We start from the raw sequence: 19,333 nt of genomic DNA, 5'->3' as shown, positions 1-19,333 counted from the left end.
GCTTTGAACTTGAAGAAGACTCCTGACTCCAAATGTGCAAGATGGCAGCGTTCGTATAAAGGATATTTTGGCTTCCTTTCTGGATAGTGGGAGGAAGTGGGGACGTGTCGTCCATCTATAAATACAGTCTATGCTTTAAAGGTGGTGATGTTTGTGAATATCTCCACTGAGCTATATATGATCACACTGATCTCCACCCATGTGACAGTTCCATCTATTTATTACAGTTACATTATGATTTGCATCAAACTACATTGTTCCCCTCATGACATACAACATCACAGCAAACTGAACAAAGCAATCCAACTAGTGTTATGTCTGTGTTGATCCACGGTTGATCCATGGTGTCCACCCACAATATGCATGCTTTAGGTCACTCATTTTACAACTTTTTACAAACTGCATTGACTGATTAGGGCAGAATTAGACGAATTATAACCAATAACAACATGATAACCTAGAAGGACACTCTGAGAGCACATACCTCCTCTAAGGTTAACCCCCATCTCACCATGTTACAAAAAGAGAAAGAAAATCCTGGATCAGCCCCCTTAATTTGATCCGCTCCGAAAGAATGGGTTCTTCCTTGGCCCATACCTCACCCTTCCACCAAGTTTCCATAAAATCCATTTAGTAGTTTGAGCAATCTCTTGTTAATAAACAAACATAACATAACCTCCCTGTTGGAGATTAATAATTATCACCAATAGCAGTTTTCATCATCAATGCGATTTCAAGCCAGTGAAATGAAATTCTGAAATGAGATAACTAAACTCAAAGATCCCGTTTACATCTCTTCTTCACTGTGGTTAGATGTGACCCACCAGTCCATGTCATAATAATAATGCATAACTCATTTTACAATGATGTGAGTTGATTGTGAATTCTTCCTTTATAATACTTCTAGTAGACCCCTTGTGATTGAAACATGTTGTTACGCTAAACAAAGCTAAAGCTGCATCCTCCAGGCAAAAGGTCAGCAGTTGATGATCAGTGTAGAGGATATTCTATTATAGAAATGTAACAAAAATAGGCTATCCTATGGTTTTGATGCTAATTATAGACAACATCTGGACAGAAAACAGAAGTGATATTTCTGCATCACTGTGAAACCGTATGCTTCTATTTACACAAATGCTAGGTGAATGAGTTTGGCAAATGTAACGCTGTCACCTGCAGGTTTACACAAGCATTGTGGCTTCCACAGAGTGGACGTTTCTAGTTCTAAAGAGTTATTTGAACCCATAACCTCACAAAACAAGTAGTTAATGACATGCCCCTTGGCTTTTTATTAAATATGCTGTCGTCAATTAAGCTTATTTGCTGGACACACTAACATTTGCAGCAGGTTGCAGATACACACATTGTTTAATCAATTCCCCCCACTGTTTGCCCTTGCCATTTTGTTTTCGTCAAAGCCATAAGCTTGGGAAAGTGGTGAGTTAGCGGTCAATCTGGTAATTTGATAGAATTAGGCCTTCATAATTTTTGAAGGAACTTTTGTTGGTGTGTCTCTAAGCTCTTGAAGTTGCAGAGGGGAGGCCTGCCCTTTACATTATGCAAAGCAGGGACCTAATGCGCAGCAGATTCTCTCACCTCTTTTTGATTGACTACCTTGAAGACAAGTGAACTATAACAAAACTATGGAAAATGAGTGACCTATCCTTCCTCGATCGTCAGTAACTCCGGCTGTGTCCCAAATCACTCATAAATCACTATATGGTCCACTATATGGAGAGTTCGCCATTTTGTAGTGCTGTCCGAATGTTTAGTGAAAGTTTTTATACCCTATATGGTGTACTGCATGAACTATACAGTGCTTGTTTCCAACAATGCATCATGAAAAGTAGTGTACAACCGACGGTCACTGACCAATATACTGTATTCCATCAAGCATTCCACTTGCGGCGTAGAGATGAGAGGAGAGAGGGCAGCAGGAACAGCCCACCTGTCGTACAAATGTAAATACGAGCAGAGCAGGGCATCACAGCACAAAGTGTGGCCATCAGCTTTATTTGTTCATTTAAAGGTGGTCAATTAACATTTTTATGACATGTAAAAGTATCAATTCTAATTGTAAAATAAATGTTTAAAATTGATTGTGCCAATGCAGAGAAAATGCACCAAGTAGTGTCCGATTGCTGGTGAGCAAACTATAAAGTCCTCTTCATAGAGGTCCCTATTTAGTCAAGTAGGGGCTAGTGAGTGAGTGGGTGATTTCGGACACAGCCTCTGTTTGGGTCTGTAAATTGTCAGAGTTGCAGTCACTTCCTGTTCCTTCCACCTGTAATGAGACATTTTACATTCTCTTTTTTTATATCCTCTTTCTAGTTACTATTTGAGCCATCACATTTTTATATCTCACATCATACCACAGAAATGTTACAATCCCTCCAATCAGAGGATGATCATTATTGCCTTGAATGTGGACAGATGATGATCACAGCCAAACAGCATATACGGTAGTCTTTAGATAACATCCACTCTTCTGAAAACCAGATAAATAAAACGATTGATTCTTTACATCTCAGTCTGTGTGAGTTTACACAACAAGTAATAACAAAGTACCGTGTAGAAATCAGAGGTCTTGTGCTCTTTTTCGCACTTTGGACTCAAGGTCTGATCTGTGTCCTCTCTGTGCTGGCCTGCACGAACTGTGTTTAAGTTGTGGATGTGTAGGAGGCCAACCCGGCAAACTGTTGGGAGTTGGTCAGTTGAGCTCATGTGCGATTGAGTTGTCAGTTGTCTCTTAGCTCAAGCAGCAGGCTCACTTCAGCTACCGTGTGTTCGGCTCAGCTCTGATTTGCCGTGTGAAAAAAACATAAAAAAATTAAAATAATGCATTCCTTCTCTCCTCCTATGGTTCTGCAGCTCGACATCTTTTCATCTCCTATTTCAGGAGCCACTGATTCACTGATGAAGAGTAGAGAAGAAAAGAGAAGAGATTAGATTAGTACAAAGAAATGATAAGCCAAGTGGAATAATACAGAATAAAAGGTGTGCTTCAGGAAATGTGAAGAAAAAGACAATGAGACGCGAAATGTAGGATAATGAGAAGCAAAGTTAGGAGAGAAATAAGACTACATCTCTGTTCCAATTTTCTTCTATTTCCTGACTTTATGCAGTGATGAAATCATGTATTTGTATTGAATACAGACTTTTTAGTATACCAACTTTTACTTATTACTAGTGCAGTGCCCATTCTAAACATGCCTGTTTGGGATGGACTGTTTGCTTGACCTGTGGCGATGCTGGTTGCAGCTTCCTTTCTGAAAGAGTCAAAGTGACCTGCAGTATTTGCACCGCTGCAAGTAAGGACCTGCTGCATGACTCCACAGAACCCCAAAGCTGCACCACCGCTGCTGCACAAGGAGCTGTTCAAGGTGCGGTGAAGCTCCACTTAATACACAGCCCTGTGAACTGGATAATTGCCATTGTTGCAAACACGCCAGTTGTCAAGTGACACAATAACATACGTTGATGAGTCCCAGCCGCTGCTGCCTCAGAATGCTGGTCACCTGTTTTTTCAAAGTTAATATTGAACATATTGTGTCCAAATCACACCAAATTCAACACTGCACTTCCTTGGGCCTTCAACAAAAACTTACAAAGAGAGACAGTCTTTTACTTAAAGAGCCCGAAAAGTTGACTCATGCATCTGTGGCAGACCATCACCTGTAGTTTGCAATGTTTTCTACATTTCTGAATATTACATTTGGCAGAGTACTCTGGGAATGAGCTCTGACTGGTTGATTTCAAACATTTAGGATAACTTTACTGTCTTTTTCACCACTACCTCATCATTTTTTAAAACTTTGATCTTGTAGTGGTTAAAAATTCTACAAGGTACCTTTAAGTTAAGGATAGAGAAAGTCACACCGACAGCTCAGACCTCAGAGTTGTCAAACTTTACCACATATATTATACCACACTATTTTGTGTACAGTTATTTTCTGGATGAAAACAAAATACTTTTCCCCCCCTAAGTTATTTGTGATTGCATTACAGGTTCGGTGTGTAGAATTTAGTGACATCTAGTGGTGAAGTTGCATGTTGCAGCTGAATACCCCTCACCTCACCCTCCCCTTCCAAACATGAAAGACAACCTGTGGCAGCCTTTAGTTGTCATAAAAACTCAAATGTTGTTTAGTTTGTCCAGTTTGGGCTACTGTAACAAACATGGCAGCCTCTAGAGAGAGGACCTGCTCCTGTTGTAAATATAAAGTATTTAAATATAAACGGCCCATTCTAGGGTAAATAAAACAACAATTCTTACAATTTAGGTGATTACACACTAGTGAAAACATCAGAAGGATTATTTTATATTCAATTTCTGACAATAGATCCCTTTCACCTAAAGCCTACACACTGAACCTTTAAAGGCCCTGTCAAATGGATTTCTGAGTGCTATTTTATTTAAGTGTAAGTAAAAACATAAAGATTCGGAGGAAAACGTTTTTTGTGGATGTTGTTTGGCATTTTCAGTCGCCAATATATGCGCTGAATGTGTGTCACATTCCCTGCAACAGAGTTGACAGTGACTGGCAGCTGAACATTGAAATATATGACAACAGCCTGCTCTCTGTTGGTGGGGACTTCTCGCCAGCGCCTTTACCTACACCTGAGGATTTACAGATGAACCGGACAACGTAGGTTCTTTCTTTCCTCCTGTTACTTTGCATGGTTTCATGGAGTTTGTGTCTGACTGTAACTGACTGTGACTCCACAATTAGGCTTGTTGCTTGTTAGTTAATCAATAAACACAATAAATCAAGAGCTCTTTGTTTTCTATTAATTTTAATCTGCAAAATCATCTCAAATAGCCTTGAAGACAAAAACAAATTATCCCCTCATTAGTGTCCCATCAGACATGAAAGCATCTAATTATGCTGCCACCCTCCTTATATTCCTATTTATTTATTGTATTTGCTGGAGGCCATGTACAATATCTTTACCATGGTAATAATATGATTTTTTTTATCTGCATTGTAGTTAGTGTGAAGTTATCATTGAAGTAGGATAAACATTGCTATTTTAATTGAATATATGCCGAACTTCATTCTTTAAAAATTCAGCATATTTGACTTTATTATGTTTTCCATCTTACTTTCTTTTCCTGCTTTATGTCTTCCATCTATTTCCAATTATTCACCATATCGGACTCAATGGGCATAAAGGGTCACTATAAATGAACTTTTGAATGTATGCGATGATGCAGTTAGAATCTGTGATGAACATCTTTACGTCTTGTCCGGCTCAGCTTTAATTAGGTCCACATGGTATTCCTGTTTCTATTTCTGTTCTCTTCGACTGAACACAATTAGTCTGTCTTCCTTTTTTTTACACTGCCAGCTACGACGGGTTTCCGACAACTCGTTGCCATTGTGTTCTCGATACTCTTTGACCTTGAATACAGAAATTTGTTTTGCAGCTCTGCTTTGTAACAAGCTATTATCAAAGGGAGCCAGAGGCCGCAAAACTATTTGATGCTGTGGAGAGCAGATCAATAACAAAGATATTCGCAGTGCACAGGAGGGGTTGTCAAGTGTGTTTCTCCTGAAGGATACGAATATACCTACACACTCTCTGCATAACACATCCATGTTTGTTGCGTGTGTGATGTTTCGGGTTCTATTGAACGCCAACCAGCTAGCCTACGCACTCCTGCTTTTACATCTGCACCAATAGACAATAAACTCCCACTCCTACTGCACACACACACATATGTTTGTGTGTCATACCCTTCTCCTGCTCCAAGGAGATCTTTGTCTCCATTTCATCCTCCATTTTTTCAAAGACTCACAACTAACTTAAACCTATTTTGGTTTCAGACCATAAAAACCTAACACATTAAAGGGGACATAGCATGCAAATTCCACTTTGTTAGTGCTTCTACAGGTTAATGTGGGTATCTGGCATGTCTACCAACCCAAAACTCTGGGAAAAACACTCGCGCTTTGTTATAGTTCCTCTAAGTCAGAAACGTCATGCTTGAGCGACTCGATTGCGCTTCCTGGGTATTGTGTCGTAACAATACACTGGAAGTCTCCCTACATGGTCTTGGCCCCCCGTCCCGTCCCGTCCCGTCCCCCACACTCGTTACTTCCGGGTTTACACCGGAGGCTGCGAGGCAGCGCAGCGCCGTTCCCAAGCACGCAGCCGGGCTGTTCACACGGGACGAGCATTTCTCCGCTGGTCAGCCCGCGATTCACTCACATGTGGCATTTGTGTGGATCGTTGGGACTGGGAGGCTGCAGCAGCTGCTCGGGAGCGACCGCTCGCTCTCCCGTGCGTGAGCTGGAATTTGTGTCAGCGCCACACAGCAGCAGTGTGGAGGACTTCCGCAGTGTTCAGCGCTACTGTAACCCCCGAACCCCGACATTCAACGGGTACAACAACAAGCGGAGAAAGCAGAATCGCGGGCTGACCTTATATATACAGTCTATGGGGCTGACCAGCGCGGAGAAATGCTCGTCCCGTGTGAACAGCCAGGCGGCTGCGCGCTGGAGAACGGCGCTGCTGCCTCGCAGCGGTCTTCCACACTGCCAGCTGTGTGGAAGACTTCCGCAGTGTTCAGCTCTACTGTATGCCGGGTTAGGTTACAGTAGTTCCGCCGGGTTACAGTAGTTACGCCGGGGTACACCGGATGCGAAGCGCGCTGCGAGGCAGCGCAGCGCCGTCTTCCAGCACGCAGCCTGTGGCTGTTCACACGGGACGAGCATTTCTCCGCTGGTCAGCCCTATAGACTGTACATATAAGGTCAGCCCGCGATTCTGCTTTCTCCGCTTGTTGTTGTACCCGTTGAATGTCGGGGTTCGGGGTAAATGATGGTCTTCATAGCCCCCCTCTCTTTCTCTCTCTGTCTGTCTGCTTGTGTGCTTGTAGTGGATGGGCAGAGGGGACATTTAATTATGTGATTGGGAAAATTAAAACTCCAGGACAACAAGGGAATACAAAGTATGGGATGCATATTTGATAATTTATATCATATAAAATATGTAATTTATATCGTTTAAAATCGTGGGGAGAGGGGGAGGGGGAGCTGGCTCATTAGCATTTAAAGGCACAGGCAGTCAAAACAGGTCACTCTGTGGAGGGCTGTTTTATACAGGGTAAAAGGGTGCTGTTTTATATGATCCTTGTGGTATTTTGACCAAAGTATGTTACAGACATTTCATTAAGACCCCAAGGAACCATATCAACTTGTGGTAAAATGGGCATGCTATGTCCCCTTTAACATTACTGAACAGACTTATACTGTGTATTTTACTACTTGTGTATTTTACTAATACTGTTGTTCTCCTCAGACACTGTTGTTTAGATGCATAAGGCATATGAAGTAATTCCATTTACACCACAGTAGCAGTTGCCAAAAACCCATTAAATATATGAGTCTCAGGACAATAGCAGAGACCTAACTGGATATAAGTCAAGTCTAGATTTTCTGCTTTCATCAGTAGTATGTTAGTAACATTATTTAGTGCAACATTCGTCCATCCTGCAGTCTCCCATTTAGACTATCTATCTATTACATCTATCTAACTTGTTGACATCTGTTAGCATTATCTCATGTGGTAACGCTTCAGTTTATAGCCTGCAACTTACTCCAAAGTGTATGGTGTAAACCTTTGTGTGAACATTGCAAAAGTCCACAAGAGACAACAAAACACATTCTACTGTGCTATGAACTCTATGAAATTGTAAATGTAATATGGCTTAATATTCACTGTAAAACTCTGCTAAAACAAATGGAAGTGACAAGTGCTAATAGAGATTTATTTGTCACCGGATTTAATGTGAATTTTCCTGGCTGTTTATAAGAGATGGATATTTGATAAAGTTTGTGTCTGACTGTAACTGATATATGCATGAACTGGATCTACAGTACATGGACCCCTTATAATGGGGTCCATGTACTGTAGAGATTTAGCACAATCTCTACAGTACATGGACAAGTAACACAAGTAAAAGTAATGGAAACTCTCTCTCCATCCTCCAGATTACCTCTGTATTGCGGGCGGAGGGCGCGGTTGTTGGGGCAGTCGCGGCCCTGCTTGCTGAAGTTGATGTTGGTTCGGATGCAACGCTGCAGCAGAGGCTGGGTGGGCCGGGTGTTGTCGCTCATACTCATGAAGATCTTGTAAGGCTCGTTCTGGCTGAGGAGGCGCAGGGAGTGCATCTGTGGAGGATTCGATGGTAGATGGCATTATCAGAGTTCAACTTGTTGAGTTGTAAATCACAACAAAAATCTAGTTCAGCTAAGTTTAGTTTAATTGAAGAGGAAGTCACCATGCCACCACTTAACCTGCAGTTAATCACTCCATGCTGGCTCCAATAAGTACAGAATTCCAGCACTTTGTGTGAGTATGCAACGTTCTGTTCTCTCTGCTCCAGAAAAACTGTGAGGCACAGAATGCTTTTTATTGTATGATCAGAATTGGATTCTTTTAGTCAAATATTGTTGGACAGAGAGAGAGACGAGCCAAATAGATATCGATATGAGCTAAATCAAAAAACTGACATTAGAGAAGATTCATGAGATACATTCTTGAGCTCCTTGTTGGGGATCCCGATGCATTTCCAGTCCAGATGGGATGTGTGAGCTTGTTCTTGGTTTTACCCTGGGCCAGGAGTACCTTCACAGCAAACCCCAGGATGCCAGTTGGATTCCCATATCGCATCAACTGGGTCCTGTCACTGCAAAGAAGCAGTTGTTTCACTCTGAGCTCCTCCTGGATGTCCAGGCTTCAAACCCCATCCCTAAGGGTGAGCCCAGACACCCTCTGTTTCTTGGGTCCGCTGTCTAATTCTTGAGCTCACATCCCAATGCATGCCTTTAGGCTTAGGACCCGCTCTACTAGAGTAGAGTTATCCAGTAGTAATCCACAGTGCCAACAGTACACCTGTCTGTAGATGTAACTCTTATACTTGTCCAGAGATACTTGGGTGGGGGTAACTTCATTTAAGGCAGCAACTAGTACCCAACCCAAATGAGGAACTGCACCATTTTCATAAAGAGTACCATGGCTGTAGGCTCAGAGGCGATCGCTCTCATCTCATCCACTTTACATTTGGTTGTAAACTGCCCCAGGGTTTAATAAAGGTTCAAAACAACATCATCAACAAAAAGCGGAGATAAAATCTCTAAAGCGTGAGCTCTCCACTCCCCTATACTGCAGCACCTGTAAACTGACTGACAATGAAAATCACAAACTTTAAATCAATGTACTGAATTTATTGATAGATATATTTGAATTGATAAATAGATAACCTGGATGAATCAGTTATGGTTGGTATCTGACTCCTTACATTAACACACCCACCGACTATCACTTAATGATCACATTGTCTGATCCAGTTACTATGAATGTCTGAACACATATAGGAAATGTTGCTAATTATCAATAACTATTAATTTGAATCTATAAAGTACAAATATAGGTTCAATTTCTAATGGATTAACTTAAGTGTGACAAGTTTGCGCAAGTGTAAAAGTATACTTTTCATAATTTTGACTCTTATGCACCAAACAACCAAAGTTTGCTTATATGTAAAAATGTACTTCACATACTTATTAAACCTGTTTCTGGTTTCTCCCACAGACAGGGGAGACAGGTATTTCAGACAGAAGGTCAAGAAAGTTAGAAATAAAAAAACCTACTCAATAATAAAAGAAAAAGAAAGATGAAAGAGGGATTAGAGAGGGTTGAAAGACAAGTGAGAGCAAAGGACGAGTGAGTGAAAGCAGGAGTAAACTAGGGTATCATTCAGAGAGAGAATACCTCTCCCAAGTCCTAACGGTCCCTGATTGAAAACACATTTAAATTCACTACATTACATTATATATCATTTAGCTGACACTTTTATCCAAAGCGACTTCCAATAAGTACATTCAACCATGAGGGTATAAACCCAGAACAGCAAGAATCATGTAACTACAATTAGTCTTCTAAAAAGCCAGACTACAAGTGCTACATGTAAGTGCAACTAAATTTGATCTATTTTAATATAAACACCAGAGTAGACGATGGTTATTAGAACATCATCTTCTTAACCAAGGTGTAGTCGGAAGAGATGTGTCTTTAGTCTGCAGCTGAAGATGTGTAGACTTTCTGCTGTCCTGATGTCAATGGGGAGCTTCTTCCACCATTTGTAGCCAGGACAGCAAACAGTTGGGATTCTGTTGAGTGGCTAGCTGTCCCTCGCAGTGAGATAGCAACAAGCTGATTGGCCGATGTAGAGCAGAGTGGAAGGGATGGGGTGTACAGTTTGACCATGTCCTGGATGTAGACTGGACCCGATCCGTTTGCAGCACGGTACGCAAGTACTCGTGTCTTGAAGCGGATGCAGGCAGCCACTGGTAACCAGTGAAGGGAGTGGAGGAGCGGTGTAGAGTGAGAGAACCTCGGTAGTTTGAAGACCAGTTGAGCTGCTGCATCCTGGATGAGCTGCAGAGGTCGGATGGTACTAGCAGGCAGACCAGCCAGGAGGGAGTTGCAGTAGTCTAGGCGTGAGATGAACAGAGCCTGGACCAGAAGCTGTGCGACCTTCTGAGTGAGAAGCATGTATCTACACAATCGGGTTGTTGCAGCGATGTTGGCGGTAAGGGAGAGTTGACTGTCGACTAGATCTGGATTTCTATTTGGATCTACACCAGGTTACACACACTCATAAATAGTGTATCAGTCCCCTTAACATAAAAAACTTGTTTAATCACCATATTTAGTCATCCTGACCTAATTATTAGACCAAACATATTGAACCACAATTGAATAAAAAAAAGAAACAAACAATTCAGTTAGTTAATTTGCTAAATAAGTACCGCCACATCTCATCCGTGGGTTGGTCCTCCTGTTAGTGCGTGTGCCTCTGTGTGAGATGCTTTGGTCAGGAAATGTGTGTTTTTAAAGCTTGTTTGTGTGCTGCACTCTGGGTTGAAGAGCGAGGGCAGACCCAGTCTAACACTTTTCGTCTAATGAAAGTAACAGTGGGATTTGGTCGGATGAGAACATATTGACCAGTCAAACAAGAGACCACAGCCCTTATTTGTAGACCTTCAGACTACTGAGAGGCAGTGCAACTGAACATTCATGTATATGCACTGCATTCTAGTACATTACTGGTGCAACCACACAGCCACTTTTATCTAAAAACACTCGTGAAAATGCAGAGGCTTTCACTTAAAGGTTATGAGGTCATAATTTGCAATTCAAAATGCCCAGCGCCGGCAAGGATTTCATAAATTGCAGTGTTTTTTCCCCCAGCCCCCAGAATTTCTGTTATTTTTCCTGTGTCACATTCAGATATTCTGCCCTCACATACCTGCATCTGTGTCACGTAGACAGGCTTGTTGATCAGTATCCATGTGGATGTCTCGTAGCAGGGAGGGATAGTGATGGAGCCCTCATAAGTGATGTAGCGTGTGGTGTCAGGGTAGAGGTCCGCTATGTTCAGGCCCATCAATAAGAACGCATCATCTGAAGAGAGAGAGGATGAGAGAGACAGGAGGTGAGTGTTAAAGTGATGCAGTGGGTGTGTGAATGTCTTTTATGTTCACACCCATTAACAAGAATGCTCTTAAAAAAGAGGAAATTAATTGTGTGTGTGTGTGTGTGTGTGTGTGTGTGTGTGTGTGTGTAATGGAGAACATTGCATCCGAGTATAAATCTATGATGTTTGGACCTATTAAAAGAAATTGCCTGTCTGAGAAAAAACATAAAAATGTTAGTGAAGAAAGAGAGAGAGAGAGCGTGTGTGTGTTTGTGTGTGCGCGTGCCTGTGTGTGTTTACTTGTCTTAATCAGGACTGTTCACACAATCACATTATGGGACTCACCTCCCATTTGTGGCCCAAAGAAATGTTTCCCACAGGCTGAAACCTTCAACGTTAAAGTTGACTTTTTGTTTCATATTAGTGTACATCTCCAGATGATTAATATAAGTCACTGGCACTTTCTTCCTAAGGGACAAAAACAAGATGCTGCATGTGTTTGTGTGTATATGTGTGTGTAGAGACTGGAGCAGAGATTTTGAAGTTTGCAGTATAGCTGTGAACTAGCGAGTTTGTGCAGTTTAGACCAGGGGCGGAGCTTTTCTTTTTGGGTGTGTTTTGTGTGGCCTGGACGTCTTACTGCTCCTGTAATGTGCCCCCAGTCTCCTTTCAAAACAAGAGAATCCAAGACAACATGTAACAAATTAAGGTCCTGTGGCAAAAATATTTGAAAGAACCTCCACATATTGAGATATGGATATTTAAGACACTAACCCAGGATCAGTGTTAGGACCAGGTTTTCCACCTCCTTTTGTGCTCCATGTTTTCCCTTCCTGCTGTGTTCTCTGTGTTCCCTTCCCACACTGGAGCTGGGAGGGGCCTCCTGTGGGACACCTGCGCAGCTGACCTTCATCTCATCATCAACTCCACCTCACTCTGGAAGACCTCAGCACAGATTCAGCTGCGCACCTTCCGTCTGTTCAACTTTATCTGCTCCGGCCTCACTCTGCCAGGACCTTTGGATCCCCACTGCCTGCCACCACCACTCCAGCTTTGTACAATAAACCTTTTTACCACCTACCAGCTGTGTTCGTGTTCTGCACTTTTGGGTCCGCTTAAATCAGATCATAACAATCAGAGGCATATATTCTCAGGGAAAGATTACTCTTTCACTGGTTACAGATGTTACAACAATATATTTTTTGCTCTATTAAACACTATTTTAAAGCCAAAATCGTACAGAATACACATAGTGCACACTAAAGTTGTGTGCTTTTTAAAACAAGTTCCAACTTTATGTTATTTCTCAATGACTGCAACGGTGTCTTGTGTGTGCAGAACCAAATGTGTGTATGTCATTATGCAGTACTACTACTAACAGTACATTTTAGTGAATTTATACTGTAGTAATTGTGATAGTGAGTGTAATGTTATTAAAGATTAAACAAAAAATGTCATGTTTGCAGTAGATATACAATTCAGCAAAATTTAATTCTGCGCATACACACCATCCCAAAAACAACTGTCTTTAGCTCGGGGTGCTCTGGGCTTAGCCCCGGATCTTGCCAACTCCTAGATCCACCCCTGGTTTAGTCTATGGCCCTGTTCAGATCTACCAACATGTGTCTCGAGAGGTGGATAGTCATTTCACACTGGACATTAGAATGCATCTCCACACGGGTCTCCTGTGACCACATGCGATCTGATCTCACTTTCCAGCTCTATATGCAAATAAACACGTTTAACATTTAGCAAAGACCACATGATGTTTTTAGCCAGTCTGACTATACAGACGGGTTCACTGCCAATGTGTCTGTATGTATGTGTGTGTGTCTTTTGAGAGGAGGAAGGAGAAAGAGAGAACGAAAGAGAGAACAGGGACAGAAGTGGCTGAGTGAATCAATGTGCTTCAGGCAGCTCTACAGCTCAATGAAAGATTTGACTCATTTGAAACAGTTAACAGAAATTTGAAAATCAATATGCGGCCTTCAGTGTTAATGTTATGGCGGTGGCCACAAAGAAATCAATGTATGTGAAACACTGAGAAGTGTAAAACTACTTTGTGTTCATTATGAAACTGTAGCAGGACAGAGGACGTCAGCTCAGTCCATCAATGTGGCACAGGACACATTTGCGTTCATACAAATAAACGAATGTGGCTTCAGAATATGGTCTGAGTGATTTAACCTAAAATCTGGCCTCAATGCTGCCTAGTTATGATTGGATCATAACAGACAAATGTGAACACCAGGTCTCAACAGGGTCTATTAGTCAGTAAATAAATGCTACAACTTCAAGACACGAGCCCGCACTCTCACTGCTGTCAGATGCTCAGGAGGCAGAGCTGCTCTCACATATCATATTATGTTCACCATCAACACCAGCTGTCAAATATATATATATATATATATATATATATATATGATATAACAAGATGATAAGTTACAGAGTAAATCACCCATTTACTCACTACTGCTATCCTTTAAACAGCAGAGAACAGCAGTCTGTGAGACACCTGTCTGTAACACTGCTCTCAGATGATTTGTCATCCATGATTTGTCATTACATCCATACTACATCCAAAGGGTTTTCAAACTAAAATGATCTCTGTCCACATCAGCGTTTTTGCTCTGTATCAGTTTTAATCCCTGTCCATACTAACACAAAACGCATTTCGAATGACCACTCGCATAAACTGGGCATGGTGGTGTAAATAGGAAGGCATGTGTGTCCCCTTCCACGATCAGCCAGTGGTTGTGGGTGTCTATGTCATTGTTTCCAAACATCCCCGTTTAACTGCCCAAGAGTTTTCAAATTAAAATGGAACCAGCAGCGTTTCCAAATTTATCAGTTTTAGCATCTCTAAAAGTGTGGATTTAGCATCGACATCTTTCATATTTATTAGTTTTGGAATACTCCTGGTGTTCGAGCAGCTGTTACATATTTAAACAATCATATATGATAAAACTATTGAAGCACGAATGTAAGAGCCACTAAGCAATCTGCGTTTGTGTGTTACTTAATATTAATGTTGGTTTGACATGTCACTTATGTTCTAAAGTTATTCAAGTTTATAGTTTTATTTTTATACAGTTAAAGTATATTTTGATTTGCTTTAGGTGCTAATTTATGTCTTATTGTTTCCAACAGTTGAAGATGCCGTTGTGCAGTTTACTGCACATGTGTAGTTATATATTATTGACCGCAGGGATATCGTTAAGTGTGTGCAGTCTGTGGAGCAGTGGTTCAACACAAGTTTTTGACCGTTTGGACACGAGTCAAACTCAATAATCCCTCTGCAGGCTAACATCAAGTGGCCTGTTGGAACATGGAACAAGGTAAAACATCCATGACAATGAATGAGCATCTTTAGGCGAACAGTATAAGTATTTGTATATAAATGCATATAGAGAGTTCCAGGTGAGAACCACATTCAAAGCAACCACTTATACTGCCTGACTAGTTATCCAGGGCCCCTATGGAGGGGCTCGCTAACAGTTTCAAAAGTTTGTTTTTGTCTCGTAAATTTAGTCAATTTAGAGAATAAATCTGTTGAGAGACTGACATTTCTATCAACATAAACAAATGAATGAATAATGGATGGGTCTGCGAGGCCCCTCTGACCCCTTTCAAAAAGTGCAAAACGCTTTAGTCCACCTGACCGACCCCTAACTTCTCTGCAGCTGCTGCAGCTGGAGGCAGCAGGAGCATCTGCTGTGTCTGGTCTTTCCCCAAAAAGAGCAAAATCAGGGTAACAAAAAAAGAAAAGAAAGAAAGAAATTGATCATGTGCTTTCAACAAATTTCTTTCAAAACCGAGGTGAGCACAACTTATACTTATACTATCAAACTTATATCAGCAGCTGTTCAGATCAGGCCACTCAGCCTCGGAGAAACTAGGTTAGAACATATTTGCATTGTATAGCATAAATGAATCAGTATCAGAATCATAACTACAATGCCATATGACACATCTATCAACATTAGCAGAGCTACACACCATGAAAAGCACGGCACTCAGTTTCAGAAACAGCCACAGAGAGGGGAGCAGTGGTACGTCCCCACAGTCCCAACCAAGGATGTGAGACAAATTATGAAGTAGTATTTATTTAAAGTTATTGAGAGCAGTGAAGTGTGATGAGCCTCAAAGAGTTCTGTAACATGCTTGGTAGAGCTGTGCAAAAATATCCATTCAGCTGATTATCGATGGTATCGATAGTCCCACCCTTACTATCTGTTTACTATTTCTTTCAGCCCTATCTAATAGAGAGTGCCCAGTGCATTCTGGGTGTTGAGGTTTTGGGCAAAAGGGAATACCACACCCTGTTTCTCTGTTTTCTCCAGTCATGTTGCACCAGCTTTGAAGTTTAAAAATTGTTGGATTCCATAAATACATAAATAAAATAAGATTCATGAATAAATAAAGTAAGTTTTGTTAGAAAGCCATCCTCCCAGCAGTCAATTATTCCTTTAAATGGGACATGCATGTTTATTTTCGTACAATGTTAATGGAAAGTGCATTTCAGTTCAGTGTGTTCACTGCTCAGTGCCACTATGCAATGCAAATATTTCCCCCAAAGAATTGGAATTATAAATTAAGTTTTTGTCCGTCAAAAAATTTGTTTGTATCATCAATAACATGTTAAATGTTAAATATAACCACTACACTCTGACTCACTGACCTGCTCCAGGATTTGAGCTGCAGTCATAACAGTGATGATCAAAAAGGTTGTGCACACCTCACTGCAGGGACGTGCAAAGACATTTTGCGGGCAGGGGCTCAAGTGAGAAAAAGGGCACTTCTCATAATTAGCAGCGCCACTGCACTGAGGCGCATTACTCTGCAGGTCAACAAGTGACTCTGCTCCTCTGATATTTTCTAATCATCACACTTAGGACTGATCTTTATAAAAACCTGCTGAATTCATAGCTATGTTCCTGGATGAACAGGGCGTCGCTTCTTCTGCAACAGTGAAGTTAAAACACTGCGTTGCGTCTTAACCCTGGTGTCCTGACTGTGCGCGTCACGTCTCGTGTTGTGTAGCAGGTTTAAACATGTGTCTCATAAACTCTAGAGTGAATCAAACAAACACAAAGTAAACATGCCGAAAATGGGGACTTTTCGGGCATTTAGAAATGGTGATTAATCGTGATTAATCACAGCTACCCTGTGATTAATCTGACAGCCCTAAATCTGACAGCCCTAAATAATAATAATAATAATGTAATAACTAAAAGCCTCACAGACTATAGATGTGAATGTTCATATCTTAACTGAAGGATTCACCATTTTTATTTTAGCATTCAGTGTTTAACCAGACCCAGCGTGCACCTGTTGGTCCTGAGACATGACTGGTGTGTTTGATTTGGGACACAAGAAGTGGTCACTGATTTGTGAATCAACAACAGATGAAAAGAGCCAAACCCTCAGCATCAGCACAGACAGTGAAATCTGCTGATTTGGCTCTTTTCATCTGCTGTTGTGCTCATATGGATAATCATAACTCATCATGGAGGTGGTTTTTGTATTTACAATTATAGTAACAATTTTGATTTCCAAGTTGGGAAGTAAAATACTTGAGTCACAAAATACTTTGCATCGAGCAGTGAAGTTACAAATCACAGCCAACTAAATACCCCTCGCCTCACCCCCCCTTCCAAGCATATAAGAGAACCTACTTTGACCTCAGCTAACCCTCCCTAGAGCCCATGTATGGGTTGTCTGTTCCAAGCTCCTGTAGAAACAAGCAAGGTCTCTAAAAGAGAACTCGGAAGGGCTTATTCTAAGGTTACAAAAATACAGCAATTCTTTGTTTGGATTATTATTATTGTTTGTGATAATCCCCCCAAAAAACATAATTCTGAATATTATATTCCATTGATGCTGATAGATCCTCCTAAATCCTACACAGTGGACCTTTTAATGCCGCGTTCCAGACAACTCGGATGTCAGACTTTTTATTCTTTTCCCTCCTCTGCTTTGTTTATGTATGCAAGGAGGCTGCACTGGTCCCAGTTAAATTGACTCATCACGAGCCAAATAAACATCTGCTTCTCACAGTCAGCCATGTTTGTCTACATTTGACGTTGTGCCATATGCAGTGTGCACTGGAACGCTTGGAAGTCAGAACTCAGGAAATTTCAAGTCGGCAAATCCGACTTTTGAGTTGTCTGGAACACGGCAAAAGAGGGAACTGACGTAACAAGAGTAAATGAAACTTGTTATCATGACGTTTTTTTATGATTTGGTTGTTTTTTGATTTGAAATGTGCCCATGTGAAGTGCAGCCAGACACATACATGTGTTGATGCTGAAAGCAGAATTAGCCGAACAATACAGGCAGAATGAGAGAGAGAGAGACTGTGTGTGTGTGTGCGAGTGTGTTGTGTGCATCTTACGTTTATAGTTGATTCTGGTGATTGTGTCTCTATTGAGCATTCGGTTGAGGAAGGCGTTGTTGTTTTCAGAGAGCTGGGATATGACAGAGAGACGGGGATCAAATATTCATCACAAATCACTGTCCAACACACACACATGCACTATTTAATAGGTGTATTTGTTTCTTAATTGGTCCGTCAGCCTGTTCCACTGTAGGACCGGCAGGACATGCTGACCTTAATGAATATGGAGACCACAGCGATGCCATGAGGGCTCTTAGCTGCCTCAGTGTAGTTGGCGTACAGATCTTGGTTATAATGAATCAGCTGGACCTGAAAGAAAGACACAATGACACTGAGCATCACAATTTAAATAGAGCAACTCTTAGTACTGATAAATGTACAAATATTTTCATTTGTAAAAGATAAAAGAAGTGACACTTTCTATCACATAGGACCAATTTGCATGCACACCACCAAGATAGTTGGCAGACATCTTCTGTTTCTTCACCTCCATAGGGGTTCCTTGTCCTTGGAAAGATTCTATTATTGAAACCAGGATTATTTAAACATAGTACCCCCAAGTCACCCAGACTACAGGTCTGTATATAGTGCTTACCTCTCATGAAATCAAGAATCACTGGAGTAGATTGTGTCAGAGGTAATAAGGGTAATTTGGATTGTTTGGATTATTGTATTCAGGCCCACATTTGAGCAAGTAGGCTCCATAACAATAACCCTGGCCTGATATGTTGGCTGACAGATTTTTTAAGGTCTCAACATGTGAGACCATCCACCATCAGCAACCCAATAGTGATAAGCAGTCAGGCTGTCGAGTCTGTAAGGTAGAATAAATACCTTAGGTGGGTGTTGACAATACTCTTCTGAAAATGATTTCAACCCGTTTTGATGAATCTGTCCTAACAATCTTCTTTGTCTGGGTCACTTCGAACACAGGACATGTCAGGCACAACCCTGAATGCTCGGCTGTACGAGGACAGGATCCTGAAAACGGCTTGTGCTTTTCTGGATGAATCACACCATCCCCTTTTTCTGTATATATAAGCTGCTCCCGTCTGGCTGCAGATATATGCTGGACACACAGCTACAGAAATCCATTTGTCTGAGCTGCCATTGGTTTAAATTTATTGAAGCCCTGCTTTTACATTTCTATGTAATTATACTTATTTTATATTGTATTTATTCTCCATCTCGTGTGTTCCGTTGAGGTTTGTGTTGATACTGCTGTCTGTACTACAAATTGCAACGGGGACAGTAGATATCCTCGATTCTTTTTCCCTGAACTTTTCAAGATTTGCTGGACCAACAAAAAACCCAGAAGGAAAAATGGATTTAAAAGATAAAAATTTTCAGAATTTTTATTCAGGAAAAAAGCTAATTTATTGTCTACCCCAGTGGACAGTGGCTTGTGGGTCAACTTCTTTAAAATGGGTCAACTTCTTAAAA

General features: G+C 41.2%; 1 protein-coding gene across 1 annotated transcript in view; it reads right to left on the bottom strand.

Moving 5' to 3' along the window:
* Positions 1 to 202: 202 nt before the first annotated feature.
* The window catches only part of LOC124854939 (carbonic anhydrase-related protein 10-like), a 106,190-nt gene continuing 87,059 nt past the window's right edge, over positions 203 to 19,333 (bottom strand). Inside the window, exons 5-9 of the mRNA XM_047343710.1 lie at positions 18,104 to 18,199; positions 17,888 to 17,960; positions 11,323 to 11,477; positions 8,005 to 8,179; positions 203 to 2,913 (exon numbers count right to left, since the gene is read on the bottom strand). Coding sequence (XP_047199666.1) covers positions 2,891 to 2,913; positions 8,005 to 8,179; positions 11,323 to 11,477; positions 17,888 to 17,960; positions 18,104 to 18,199 — 522 coding nt within the window. The 3' untranslated portion in view covers positions 203 to 2,890. The remainder of the gene's footprint in view (positions 2,914 to 8,004; positions 8,180 to 11,322; positions 11,478 to 17,887; positions 17,961 to 18,103; positions 18,200 to 19,333) is intronic.

The sequence above is a fragment of the Hippoglossus stenolepis genome, chromosome 16 (assembly GCF_022539355.2).
Source record: "Hippoglossus stenolepis isolate QCI-W04-F060 chromosome 16, HSTE1.2, whole genome shotgun sequence".
Taxonomy (NCBI): Eukaryota; Metazoa; Chordata; class Actinopteri; order Pleuronectiformes; family Pleuronectidae; genus Hippoglossus; species Hippoglossus stenolepis.
The sequence above is the reverse complement of the archived record's forward strand: the minus strand, read 5'-3'. Positions and strand labels throughout refer to the sequence as shown.